At 41.6% G+C, this 14,630-nt stretch overlaps 1 protein-coding gene and 1 long non-coding RNA gene across 8 annotated transcripts in view; one reads left to right on the top strand and one right to left on the bottom strand.

Annotated features, from left to right (window-relative positions):
- SCLY (selenocysteine lyase) overlaps nucleotides 1-14,630 on the bottom strand; it is a 63,611-nt gene that overhangs the window by 42,226 nt on the left and 6,755 nt on the right. For 4 of the 7 annotated variants that reach the window (XR_008891044.1, XM_056564649.1, XM_056564648.1 and 1 more), the window contains exons 2-4: nucleotides 3,817-3,894; nucleotides 3,559-3,671; nucleotides 782-882 (exon numbers count right to left, since the gene is read on the bottom strand). Coding sequence is in view for 6 of the 7 variants with exons in the window: in XM_056564649.1 (XP_056420624.1) it covers nucleotides 782-882; nucleotides 3,559-3,671; nucleotides 3,817-3,894 (292 nt within the window). In the remaining variant the exon portion in view is untranslated. Of the gene's footprint in view, nucleotides 1-781; nucleotides 883-3,558; nucleotides 3,672-3,816; nucleotides 3,895-6,471; nucleotides 6,590-6,649; nucleotides 6,722-14,630 lie in introns of those variants that run through there. The other 3 variants (XM_056564646.1, XM_056564647.1, XM_056564645.1) reach the window with 3 other exon arrangements.
- Nucleotides 6,717-8,953, top strand: LOC130361534 (uncharacterized). The gene is made up of 2 exons (XR_008891045.1): nucleotides 6,717-6,832; nucleotides 8,746-8,953. It is a non-coding gene; the product is annotated as an uncharacterized LOC130361534 (long non-coding RNA).

Here is a 14,630-nt window from a genome sequence, read left to right as displayed (position 1 = left end):
CAAGCCAATAGCTTTCACTATCTGTGTGCATGCTGTGCTGTTGTCAGAAGCACAAACTACATGTCTTTTCTTTCAAACTATCCTTCCCCCCAGCAATAAATCATGCTATGTTCTGAATGGCAGCAGTCAGTGATAAGATCTACATCAGGAAGAGAGCATGTGCTGGTTTGTGACTGAGAATCTTCACTAAGCTTCTCTCACTGTCAAGCTTTTCACACAGGGAGGGGAGCTGTGGCTGTGAAACCAGAAATCACGTGGTGTTTGTCTTTGTGAAACCTACCCCAACCCTCCTGCAAGACAAGCAGGATCTGATAATTACATCTTTCATTCCTGCATGTAAGTGACAGATGAAAGAGGGAAACTGCTGTGTATAGCTAATGAATGATATTTAGACAAATAAATAGGTTGGTGAGATGGAAAGGATGGGCTATGGGTTTAGTTCCACGGTGTACCCCTTTAACTTCTCCCTATTCCTATGGGGTTTGCTATAAAGCATATCTAATATAAATGCTGTTAACAGCATTAAGGCAAGATGGCTGTCCATAATAATCTACTAAAAATGAAATTTAAAAAATTACACTAAAATGGATAAATAACACAATATTGCTATAGTATAGGTTTTACAGTTTCAGCAATATTTTATTATGTGTCCTTTTACATTTTTTCTCCATAATGTTTTGAGCATTTTTTTTTTTAAGTCTTAAAATTAGACTGCACAATGACAATCACCCAGCTTGATATTGCAGTGGCATACATTTTCTTTTTGAACTATTAGACTCACTTCTGTCCCTCCAGAGGTAAAGATGATATCTTCTGGCATTCCTTGCACCATTTTGGCTATGTGTGCCCGTGCTGTGTCTATTAATTGCTTGGCCTTGCATCCTGCAAATAAAATAAAAAATATACTTAAAGAGTACCTGTCACCAAATAAAACGTTTAATATAGTGTTCCTTGTGTAATTAGCAGACACTTTCCCATTTAACTTGCTTTTAAAATTAGCAACATAAATATGTTTAAAATGTTATATAAAAATGGCCACTAGGTGGCTCTGTTCTGTTCCCTGCCACAATTAATACAGTGAGTTCGATCTCCTCCCGGCCTGGCAGGAGTCCGAACTCAAGAAGTGCTTCTCTGCACGGAGCTTGATTGTCAACTGCACAGAAAGTGAAAGCTCCACAGATTCTCACAGAAAGCTCCACAGATTCTCACAGAAAGCCACACAGACTGACCGCTGAAAGAGAGCCTCATTGAATACTGCACAGAATTGAAACATGCACAGAGCTTGAGGTCTTCTATTCATCACAATGCTGCAACAATGTGAGGGCAGAAGTGGGCCCCCAGGAGGCTTCAGTGATGTCATGCCTGCTGGGAAATGCCCAGCGTTTGATACACAGCTTTTTAAAGCTTTGAAATTAATTTTAAGGGCAGGAGGGGTGTTAGGAGTAGTTAGGGAACATAGCCTGAGGTAGTTGAGTTCATTTGGTGACAGGTACTACAAAGGGTTAGTTTCATCATGACTATATAGTGGGACTACAGCAAAAAAAAAATTTTGAAAAAATAACAATAAATAAATAGCAAATAAATATGTTTACTTACTTGGTAATTCCCATTGTGCACAGTTCTTTATCCTTGCAGCAATAGGTGTAGGCCACAGTCAGCTACACTAAAGTATTTACAATGTTGTCTACTTGTAGTACAGCTGAAGACAAATACTAACTACTTTAGCAGAATTACGTTTTAAACTTTAAACACTTCCACTTGGTGGACTACACATGTAGCAAATGTTATTGTAGATGACAAGCCATGTTAATGTGATAGTCCTAAAACACAAGGCCTATGGCCTGCATTAACAATGTATAAGCGTTACAGATAAAAAGGAACTAGAGCACGAATCTGACTGAAATGCAATGATGCCTGCTTCATCTATATTAATGATTTTCTGCTTTATTTTATTCTTTCACATGATTAAATTTGGTTTCCTCTCTTTGATGTCATTCAATTAAAGAAAGCGGATCAGAAGGATCTATAAGGTAAACCTTGAATCAAAAAATGTGCCAGGAATCCCTGATCAGATGTGAGGATCACCTATCATTTTTAGGCCAGCCCGAGGGGGCACATTGGGAGAATTTACTAATAATGTCTAATACATTACAGTGTAAACTAGACAGTCTAAAATGTGCCAGATTCAGCACTGTGACTCGTGGTGTTTGATACATCTGATACATCTTTAATCTAGTCTAGTTTAGACCACTTATTTGGATTACTTTAAAGTGTTGCTGTTATTAGAGAAAACTTTTGACATATCGCAGAGACATGTCAAAAGTTTTGATCGATCAGGGTCTGAATGTTCACTGATCTCTAGAAGGAGTAGAGTGAAGCACCTAGCTAAGCACTTCCCTCCCCAGCTCGCTGCGATCTCTGTTTCGTGTCACAAGATGAGCTTCATGTTGTGAAAAGGCAGCAAGCTGGGGAGTGAAGTGCTGAACCATGTGCTTTTCCCGGCTTGTTCTAGAGATCGGTGAACACTCACACCCCGACTGAGGGTCTCTGTGACATGTCAAAAGCTTTTTTCTAATAACAAGAACACTTTAAGCCAAAAATGTGCTAAGATTTTGGTGCAGAAAGTCACATACATGATAAACGTGATGCAAGTCATAAAGGCCCTTTTTTTTTAGGCAAATTGTGCAAGAATTGTAGAGCAGAAGTGCATTTGACACAGATAATACTATAATGAAAATATTTTTTTTATGTGTTTTGGTCCCACTCTTGGTTTTGGTCTAAAATACTGAACAAATAATATGGTGCACACCTACTATTGCTCTTACGTCAGAATTCTGGTGCTCTGTATTCCAAACAAAGTGGCTAGCATACTTTGTGTCACATTTAACAAGACTTTTAGGGCTCGTTCACACGAGTGGATTTCTGTGTTTCCCACTGTGAGTCTGAAAGGGGGCGGGCTCTTCGCTGCCTGTCTGCAGCAGATTTTCAGCAGCGGATTTACGCAGCTGAAAATCCATCACAGACCCTATTGACTTCAATGGGGTGTGCGGTGGGTTTTCCGCTGCAGAAAAATTTCCCACTCACAGCCCGCCCCCTTTCAAACTTGCAGCTGGAAACTTGCTGTGAGTTTGAAAGGAAATCCGCTTGTGTTAGACAGTTTATAGGCTATGGTCACATGTGCGTATGTAACCATTCGGTATAGGACCGTTCAGAAATGCGCCGTCTAATAGAGGCAATGCATTTCCCTGCAGTGTTCAGGGAAAGAATAGACATGTCTATTCTTTCTGCAGACACTGGAATTTGAATTTCCACGCCATACGTGTCCAGTGCGGAAAATCTGCTATGTGAACAGCGCAGAAGAATGTCATCAAAATCAATGGGGCTCTGCTGATGCGGAATCTCACACGAAAATTCTATAATGTGAATGTATGGGAGAGCCTAAGTCTGCAGACGTACACCCCTGCAGACGTACACACAAATGATCTTCTCCTATGTGTGAATCCAGAGTAAATCTGCCTCATTATTCAGCTCTGTTTGTTATTATGGATACATTCTTACCTGAACTATAACTGCTGCTGGGATTCCCCCAAGCCTCCAGCAGGGCCTCAGATACAACGTCCACCACTTCTGCTGCAGGAGGAGTAGTTGCATTATAGTCCAAGTAAACCTTACTGTTCAAACAATAGGAGAAAATAGGTTAGTTATAACAGAAATTGGAAATAAGGAAACACAATATTAGATGGTAATACCATAATAATATTAATTATAATGATTGTAAGTTATTACAATGGGCTTGGGAATGCTCATGTGACTTACCATTTGGCTTTCGTCTCTCCCTTTTCCAGCCATTCCTCCTTTTTTGCTGTTGTGAAATTTGCTGCCATGTGCAGAAGGCTGAAAAGAAACAGAAATGCTATATTTTATATAAAGTACAACCAGATGCAAAGAGAGTTTGCCGGCTCAGTCTCTGTTGATTGCTAGAACTAGGACTGCCGTAATGCACCTGCTCTAGAACATTCTTATTATGGCCAAAATACCTCTCCTGTATTGTTCTACTCAACCAAACCTAGATAGCTAGGGGGCTCCATAGTGATCTTAGCTCAGTTCAGTAGGATTAAAAGGAGTTCTAAATGGATGTTGATTTAGCTTGGAGAATTCCATAGCTCAGAGCTATAATCTACATTGACCCAGTCATCATCTCAGTGGATCTGTATTGTAGTCCATTATTAGGGAACCACACAATGATAAAAGCCCACTTGTATGGTACAATCACAGGGGATTGGATACACTGCAGATTTATTGGGAATTTCTTTGTTGACTTTAATGGGAAGAGCAAAGTCAGCAATAAATCCCCAACATTGCAGATTAAAGGGGTATTCCAGGAATTTTTTTTATTTGACTATGCTACAGGGGCTGTAAAGTTAGTGTAGTTCATAATATAGTGTCTGTACCTGTGTGTGTGACGGTTTTCTCACAATTCTGTGATTTTCACTCCAATATTTATTTTTAACAGCATATAAATTAACTGTTGTCTCAGATTTTTCCCATGTTGCAATGCGGCCGAGATCTGTCTCACTATTCAGCTGATGACAGGGAGCCTGTCTGCTTCAATGGGTGGAGGGGGAGAGAGATCAATCTGCAACTAATGCAAAAGCTGTAGGCACCCTGATTGAAAACCACAGGTCTTTTGAATGGATGCAGCTCCTTTATGTTTCAATGGGTGGGGTGGCTGATGTGTGGGAGGGAGGAAAATGGAATTGTGGGATTTGTAGTCAAAAAAAGAAACGTCAAACAGGAAATACCAGTTCACAAAAAGCTAGCCACAGTGTTATGGTAATCTCACAACATAGCCATTTATCCCCAAGACAAGCGCAGATCCTTCCTAAGCATGTCCATTACTGTCTGCCAGGTATGTACTAAAATCACCTTATGGTGGAGAACCCCTTTAACTACACCTGCCATCAGCAGCCGGGATCAGAGACAACTCCAATCCCGGCTGTTTGAGCTCTTATATGCCACAGTTGCTATTGACCCCTAATACCCAGTCCCCACCTACGATGCAATCATAATAGGATTTACCATAAGGCAACGTGTAGGCCAGTGTTTTCCAAATGGTGTGTCTCCAGCTGTTGTAAAACTACAACTCCCAGTATGCCTGGACAGCCAAAGGCTGTCCAGGCATACTGGGAGTTGTGGTTTTGCAACAGCTGGAGACACACTGTTAGGATAACAGCGGTGTAGACAACATCCTTAAGTCAGATACCCAAAATATTTGTGTGATTTGTCTGAGACTTGCCGTTACACTACTTTATTACAGCGGCAAATAATAGCCACATTGCTGAGAATACGTAAACAGGAGACGTGCATTTTAGTCAAAGTTGCCAAGTCACCCGCAACCGAAAGTCTGTCAAAGTTAGACTTTGTGCAAAAAAGTCAGTCAAAAAGCAAGCGGCATGGTGGCCATATTCACAATCATTAGATGCGATGCTGCAATGCGACATTGCGATCTTCATGTCACATGACCATGACCAAAGTCGCCCATGTAGCTTTAGCGTAAAAGTCTGAAACATTAACATTTTATTGGTATTTATCTAGAATAAAACATAAAAACATTCTGCCCCACTGAATAAACAACTACATTTTGTTTCCCATTCCAACCCATAAATATATATATTTTTTTTCAATACATTAAAGGGCACATTTAAAATGATAGTACATCCCACAAAAAATAAATAAATAAAGTAAATAAATAAATGCAAATAAAAATAACCTATGTGGTAGGAAAATAAAAGGTTAGAGCTCTTGGGTATTTAATAAAATAAAATATATACATAAATATATATTTGGGTATGAAGGAGTTAACCTTATTGGCTGTCACATGACCACCTTCTATGTAAGAGAGGGGGGCAAAACTACAACCCCCATCATACCATGACATAGAAGAAAAGAGAGGGTATGAATGAGCACGCTTTTCACCTGTTGCAAAACTACAACCCCCATCATGCCCTGACATAGAAGAAAAGAGAGGGTATGAATGAGCACGCTTTTCACCTGTTGCAAAACTACAACCCCCATCATACCCTGACATAGAAGAAAAGAGAGGGTATGAATGAGCACGCTTTTCACCTGTTGCAAAACTACAACCCCCATCATGCCCTGACATAGAAGAAAAGAGAGGGTATGAATGAGCACGCTTTTCACCTGTTGCAAAACTACAACCCCCATCATGCCCTGACATAGAAGAAAAGAGAGGGTATGAATGAGCACGCTTTTCACCTGTTGCAAAACTACAACCCCCATCATGCCCTGACAACCTTCGGTTGTCAGGGCATGATGGGGGTTGTAGTTTTGCAACAGCTGGAGAGCCAGAGGTTGGGAATGGTGTACTAGTAGTGTACAGCAGCCTATAGAGAATCCTTATACATGTGGCAGTGATCTCAGTCGTGCTTTACGGCAGAATCCACAGTGTACCTTAGTCAGTGACTACTCGCAGCTGCGGGGAGCCCGGAAGTAACAACCACAGAGCTCACCGCAGCGGAGAGAGCGTCCGACTACCATAGAGTGCAGCTGAAAGAGCGTCTCCTTAACGGAGGGCAGGCTGCTTGCTGTATGTTACGGAGGTGTATGTAGTTATTAGCTGGGCCTTTACCCTCTCTAATATCTTAGTTGGGGGTCATGTTGCCCCTGTGCGGCACCTCCCCCATAATCAACGAGTGTCCATTACGTCATGTCTGCTCAGGTGTTTTTTTTTTTGTTTTTTTTTTCACGAAAGTAACATCAGTGTTTTCGGAATCTCAGCGCCCTCTAGTGGTGTAGGCGGCGTTGCAAGCAGGTTAGCATTGGTTCTAAGCACAGTTGCCAGAATCAATTTTTCAGAAGAGTAGAAGATCCAAAACAGCCCAAAAGTTTTAGGGGGCTCTCAGGGGAAAGTGCATTTTGATGCCCATGGAGCAGCACAGATCGTGCCGGGCAGGGGTACCTAGAGCATATACCTAGATGTACCTATAGAGTGGTAGAATATTGCTATAGGTACCTCTAGGTGGGTAGTATATTGCTATAGGTACCTCTAGGTGGGTAGTATATTATAGGTACCCTATAAGGGGGGGGGGGGTGTTAGTATATTACTATAGGTACTCTAGGTGGGTAATATATTGCTATAGGTACTTCTAGGAGGGTAATATATTGCTATAGGTACTCTAGGAGGGTAGTATATTACTATAGGTACCTCCAGGGGGTAATGTATTGCTAAATGTACCTCTAGGAGGGAGGTATATTGCTATAGGTACCTCTAGGTGGGTAATATATTGCTATACGTACCTCTAGGGGGAGGTATATTGCTATAGGTTCCTCTGGGGGGGGGGGTAGTATATTGCTATAGGTACATCTAGGGGGGTAATATATTGCTATAGGTACCTCTAGGAGGATTGCATCTACTATATATTGCTATGGGCATCTCTAGGATGGTAGCACGTACTATATATTGCTATGGGCATCTCTAGGATGGTAGCACATACTATATATTGCTATGGGCATCTCTAGGATGGTAGCATGTACTATATATTGCTATGGGCATCTCTAGGATGGTAGCACATACTATATATTGCTATGGGCATCTCTAGGATGGTAGCATGTACTATATATTGCTATGGGCATCTCTAGGATGGTAGCATGTACTATATATTGCTATGGGCATCTCTAGGATGGTAGCATGTACTTTATATTGCTATGGGCATCTCTAGGATGGTAGCACATACTATATATTGCTATGGGCATCTCTAGGATGGTAGCATGTACTATATATTGCTATGGGCATCTCTAGGATGGTAGCATGTACTTTATATTGCTATGGGCATCTCTAGGATGGTAGCATGTACTTTATATTGCTATGGGCATCTCTAGGATGGTAGCATGTACTTTATATTGCTATGGGCATCTCTAGGATGGTAGCATGTACTTTATATTGCTATGGGCATCTCTAGGATGGTAGCATGTACTTTATATTGCTATGGGCATCTCTAGGATGGTAGCATGTACTTTATATTGCTATGGGCATCTCTAGGATGGTAGCATGTACTTTATATTGCTATGGGCATCTCTAGGATGGTAGCATGTACTTTATATTGCTATGGGCATCTCTAGGATGGTAGCATGTACTTTATATTGCTATGGGCATCTCTAGGATGGTAGCATGCACTTTATATTGCTATGGGCATCTATAGGATGGTAGCATGTACTTTATATTGCTATGGGCATCTCTAGGATGGAAGCATGTACTTTATATTGCTATGGGCATCTCTAGGATGGTAGCATGTACTTTATATTGCTATGGGCATCTCTAGGATGGTAGCATGTACTTTATATTGCTATGGGCATCTCTAGGATGGTAGCATGTACTTTATATTGCTATGGGCATCTCTAGGATGGTAGCACGTACTATATATTGCTATGGGCATCTCTAGGATGGTAGCATGTACTTTATATTGCTATGGGCATCTCTAGGATGGTAGCATGTACTATATATTGCTATGGGCATCTCTAGGATGGTAGCATGTACTTTATATTGCTATGGGCATCTCTAGGATGGTAGCATGTACTATATATTGCTATGGGCATCTCTAGGATGGTAGCATGTACTATATATTGCTATGGGCATCTCTAGGATGGTAGCATGCGCTCTACTGTATGTTGCTACGTCCCTTGCTTGATGCACACAGGTAAATTAATCCTCCTCTCTCCACTCCGTAGCGTAGCCGTTCCACTAGTGTACTGAAGATTTGTGCAAGGCTGGGTAAAGCAGACGCAGGTCTCTACAGGGCGCACAGATCTTCAGAACACCAGTCCACAGCTGCCCAGCCAGCACTAATCCTTTCCGGACTGGTTCCCTCTACACCGGCCTGGATTCACCATCGGTTTTATCACAGATTACAGATTAAAATCTGCATGTAAAATACAATGTGATGCTTTTTTTGTGCTGTGTGAACCAGGCCTTACAGTATCAATGTACTTTTGCTGACAGATTCCATTTAGACCATGTTCACACGTCGGAATTTCTGTGTGGAATTCCGTTTGAAATGTCCGCACGGAAATTCCGCTGCAGCAGATTCCCATAGAATTCAACAGGATTCTGCTGCGCTGTGCTCACGGTGGAAATTCTGTGTTCGTACCTGTTCATTCTCTCTGCAGACACCACACAGAATGCATAGCCATCTATAAGACAGAGCATTCCGGGGCAGTCCTAATGCCGGCATAATACGGTAGTGTCCGCAGTTTGCGGAATGTCCACATGGAGATTTCGATGTGTTCACATAGCCTTAGAGAGTGGTAAGACCGAGAGCCATTCGTTTTTTTGGTAAATTGCAAGCACTAGTGGCTAGCCGTGGCCATAACATTAACCCCTTCCTAGAAGTTTTTCACATTATTCCATCATTGCTCATAAGAGCCGTAACGCTTATTTCTTCATTGATGTAACCATACGAGGGCTTGCTTTTTTTGCAGGACAAGTTGTATTTTTTAATTTTACCAGTATTTTAAGGGTCGGATAGTAACAATAACAAAACTATGAAAGCATGCATGTATCAATAAAAGCAGGTAACAGATTACATGAATAGTCACTCACCAACAGAGGACTGAAACAGATTGATGGTGGGATGAGAGATGATGGCAGAAATAAGTACTAAAGATGGCGGTCAGGAAATCAAGCAGGCGGATATACCTAACTTTCTTTCTCTAGATCTTTCCCTTAACACTGACCTGACACCAGGCACCGCTGACTCTCACTGACCCTGGTAAGCATGTAATGACTATAATAGGCTTCTTGCTTCCTTTATTTATATTCTTCTCCCCCCCCCCCCCCCCCCCAGGACAGTGTTTCCCAACCAGAGTGCCTCCAGCTGTTGCTAAACTACATCTCCTAGCATGGTGCAGTTGCCCATAGCAACCAATCAGATAGCTTTTTTCATGTTGCAGAGGCCTTTTTTAAATTAAAGACGCACTCTGGTTGCTATGGGCAACTGCTCCACTTTTTCTCCCTTGTCTGTAGAAAAGGAATTTAAAGTATGCAAAAAGTATCTTCCTTCAGCTTACAAAAAGCACTTTCATGCTTGTAAATAATAGAAACAGAACATTGTCAAGAGAATCACCTGGTCCATCTTGTCTAGTCTATATTTTAGTTGCTTTTTTATCTTAGGATGTATCTTCTTTTTATCTCATGCATGCTTACATTCACTTACTGAGGATTTACCAACCACATCTGCTGAAATTATGATCTGGGAAGAAGTGGATTCACTCTGCTTCTCAAATAGATAAGAGTGCTCCTACATAGGGCTGGGCGGTATACCGTTACATACTGAATACTGAAAATTTTTCCCTGCACGATATGAATTTTTCCCATACCGCAATACCTCTCCCTCAAATGAATGAATTATCAGCCGCAGCGGCTAAGATGCCGGCCTCTGTGCTATAAATGGTTAAGATGCCGACCGCGGTGCTATAAAGGGTTAATATGCCTGCTGCGGTGCTATAAATGGTTAAGATGCCGTCCGCCTGCGCTATAAATTAATAAGTTGCGGCCGCGGCGCTTTAAATGAATAAGATGCGGACGTGGCAAGCTGTCATCTCCCCCTGCAAGTGCTAAAAGCCTGGCTTTTAGCGCTTGCATGGGGAGCTGGCAGCTTTCCGCTCGCAACTTAGAGGAAAACTGTCAGATTCATTCGCCCGCAATTGTTGTTTTATTCTATGTGGAAATCTTGCTGTAACTGGCACGGGCGGGGCTTCTGCAGCTTAACTGGCACTGACGTCAGCGCCGCTTATGACTATTTATCCCCCTCTCCCTCTCTTTGCCGCTCCTAACTGGAGGGAGGGGGGATGAATATTCATAAGCGGCGCTGACGTCAGTGCAGAAGCCCCGCCCATGCCAGTTACAGCAAGATATACACATAGAATAAAACTACAATTGCGGGCGGATCCGGGTAAGGTAGGGTTCGTTTTAATCAGCCTCTCCCACACTATCCACCAGGATAGTGTGGGAGAAAATATCTGACAGTTTTCCTTTAATCGTTTCCAGCGGCGCATCTTAACCATTTATAACGCATGCATCTCAGAGCAGCGCCAGAGTCACATGTGATTAGTTCCCCAGGGAGGAGGGGGGGGGGGGGGGAAATACCATTAAATACAGTGAAACCGTCATAACTTACAAAAATATGGTGATATGCTTTTTTGGTCATACCGGCCAGCACTACTCCTACACAGTGCAGTTGTTGCTGTAGTTTTACAGCTATATATAATATAAAGAAAAGTTGTTAATATTACCCTCTTTTTTTTTTTAACCACTCTCGGTGTGGAATAAATTAAAAACAGAAAACTGCTTAATAACTGCACTGTGTATGTGCACCCTAAGGGTATGTTCACACAGTGTAATTCCATGGGAATATTCTGCTCAGAAATTTCGCTGCAGTCACATTGATTTCAATGGGATTCTGCTGCACTGTGCACACAGCAGAATTTCCTGGGCCCGCTGAAACATTCAAATGTGCGGAATGTCTGCCAGTGTTTTCCGGGCGGACATTCTGCACATTAACAGCCATGTGAACATGGTCTAAGGCTAAGTTTCCACTTGGTTATTTTGTGGCCCAAAAAACGCCACACGCCAACGCCTGTGTTTGGCGTTTATTTTTTAGAGATGAGCAAACTTACAGTAATTCGATTCGTCACGAACTTCTTGGCTCGGCGGTTTCTGACTTTAGTCTGCATAAATTAGTCCAGCTTTCACGTGCTCTGAAAGCTGAACTAAGTTATGCAGGCTAAAGTTAGCAACCGTCGAGCCGAGAAGTTCACGACGAATCGAATTACTGTAAGTTTGCTCATCTCTAGTTTTTTTTTCTTGTATTTTTTTCTGCAGTTTTTTGCCTTTGAGTGGAATTGCATTTTTGGCCTCTTTGACGTTTTTATCAAAATTTTTTGGGTACCTAAAAAACGGATGCAGTAGGGATGGAAAAAAATGAATTTAACAACATTTTTATTTTTTATAACAAAATTTTCATAAATTGTTAAAGAGTAGCTCCCACCATCTGTATTTTTTTTCTGTCCCTACCTATTGCTAAACTATCCCTAACCCCCTCTCTGCCTTTAAAACATTTTTTGCTAGCTTATAAAGAGCTGATCTTCTGCTCGTCTCCCTAGCTCTGCTGGAAGCCGACTTTCCCAGCAGGCGCAACGTCACTGACGCTTGCTGGGTTCCCACTTCCGCCCTCACCTCATCTATGCTGCGCTCCTGTTGGGAGCACGCATAGATGAGTGGCCAATAACACGGCAGGCTGTTTAGCAGTGTAGTGTAGTGTTATCCAGGGAAGAGGAGTATAGGAGCATCGCCCACCTGCTGTGCTCAACACCTAGACCCAGGACCGAAACAAAGTACAGGTAAGTGAAATAAGACCTCACTTAGCCGTACAGAACATGTAAAGTCCTGGAGCATCAGCGCAGCACTGAGATTCAGTGCCACGCTGCCTCCAGACTGGAACCATCTGGCCAAGTAACCATCTGGCCAAGTAAATTTGAGTAGCCGTATTAGTCCAGTGATGCAGATGCAAATCATAAAATGTTGCAGTATCTTGTAATACCTTTTTTATTGGACTAACAGCATTTTGTAGAGACAAGCTTTCGGGATTCCTCCCTTTAGTAAGTCCAAAGCAAATCTAAGCTCACAAGCAGAAGACATAGGTTACATCTCACAAATATGCAGGGGTTAAGACAATAGATGTGGAGAATTCACACTAAGATGGGCCATAAATTGTCCTGTTATAGGAACATAGACTAAATAGATAAGGATGAGAAAAAGGGGGGGGGGGGAGCAGGGGAGAGGCTGGTAATAAGCAGGACAAAGTGAGATGCAAAAGAGAATCCAGTATATTACAGGTTATAAGAAATTTTGATAATGAGATAAGCTCAAATCCACATTGAGTCCCCGGTTTTTCAAGTCAAAAAACAGTATCATTGTGGCTTCAAATGTCTTTCTCTCTTGTGTTTTTGAAATTCCCTCTCAGTATCTTGATTGTAAGGTCATGTATGGAGTATCATGTAGAAGACCGGCGGCCCACCCGCCCACATCTATACATTATACAGGAGGATCGCAACGGGTGTAAGGAGTGACACCCAGGGCGATATGTCAATTAGTAAATTTTTTCCAACCAAAGATACGGGACCAGTTACGAGGTCCAGTATAATGCAGGCTTAAGTCTTTATTACACACTTGCAACGTTTTGGCTTAGTAGCTTTTTTCAAGCCTCAAATTGACAAATACATCCACAAAGCAATTATACATAGGATAAACATGATTGGTGGAAATACCAGTGATATACATTACATATTAGTCAGTGGAACAACCCACCATTCATGATAGGCTAAAAACAGTGATCATGTGATCTGCATATGTCAAACATATTGTAAACACATCAAAAGTGCTATATACGCTATTATATAACGTGCATATCATTGGCCAATCGGACTATAAGAAGATGGGGAGTCCACATGTTAAGGCATAGTTACCGATCTAAGCTGTGAAGCCAATCAGATCACTTTGCAGCATCTCGGGGGTCCGTTGTTTGTAAACAATTCATCTGTGGCTGCGCAGGATGTGTATACGTCATCCCAGTACATGCGCAGATCTCCTACCTTTTGTCGTCTATTCAGACGATCCACAGTGGAGTAATGTGCATGCGCAAATTCTCTTGGCACATCTGCATATCCCTGTTAAGGTGAGAAGACACTGCCTCCAGAGCGAGCGATGTAGCTGCACAGGTAACCTTACGTGAGCATACACTCAGTCCAGACACAATGCCCCCCCACCCCAGGAATCTGTATATTTGCGGAACAAAAAAGGAGATAATACTTAATTATACCAAACTCAGCAGATATTTGTAAATAACGACTAAATCGATCTCATTATTAATAACACAACTGTGGAGTCCCCATTGATATTTCTCTTCTGATTGGTCCAATTCCAAAAAAGTGATGTTAGTGCTAATAAGAGAGTAGAAAAAATCCATAAAAACCTTTTATATTAAAAACACCTAATCAGTTACATAACAATATTTCATGAGATATATTCTATTAATTACTGTCACACAATAAGATGTAACTAAAATAAATAAAAATGGAGGGGGGGGGGGGGGAGAGAAAAAGAAAGAAAAAAAGGGGAAAAGAACCAGAAAAAAACAGAGTAAAAATAAAGAGGGGAAGGGAGGGGGGTGAAAGAAGGTAATAAGGAAAGAAAAAAATGAATAAAAGAAATAGAATAAGAGTAAAAAGAAGAAAAAACGGGGGAGGGGAGAAGAAAAAATCAGAAATCACATATACAGTTTTAAATTAAAATCAACATTCACTCCATGAGGGGACAAAGTGTTTAATGTGTGGATCCATTTCAATTCTTTTTATTTCAAGGTCTTTTCTCTATCTCCTCCTCGTCTAAGTGGGGGGACATGATCAATAATTCGGAACCTTAGTTGAGTGATATTGTGTCCCACTTCCAAAAAATGTTTTGGAATGGGGAGATCAGTCTTCCCTGTCCTAATAGAAGATTTGTGACCGTTCATGCGTATTCTACATTCATTTGTGGTTTCGCCCACATAGTAAAGTCC

The sequence above is a fragment of the Hyla sarda genome, chromosome 3 (genome assembly GCF_029499605.1).
Source record: "Hyla sarda isolate aHylSar1 chromosome 3, aHylSar1.hap1, whole genome shotgun sequence".
In the NCBI taxonomy this organism is placed as follows: domain Eukaryota; kingdom Metazoa; phylum Chordata; class Amphibia; order Anura; family Hylidae; genus Hyla; species Hyla sarda.
The sequence above is the reverse complement of the archived record's forward strand: the minus strand, read 5'-3'. Positions and strand labels throughout refer to the sequence as shown.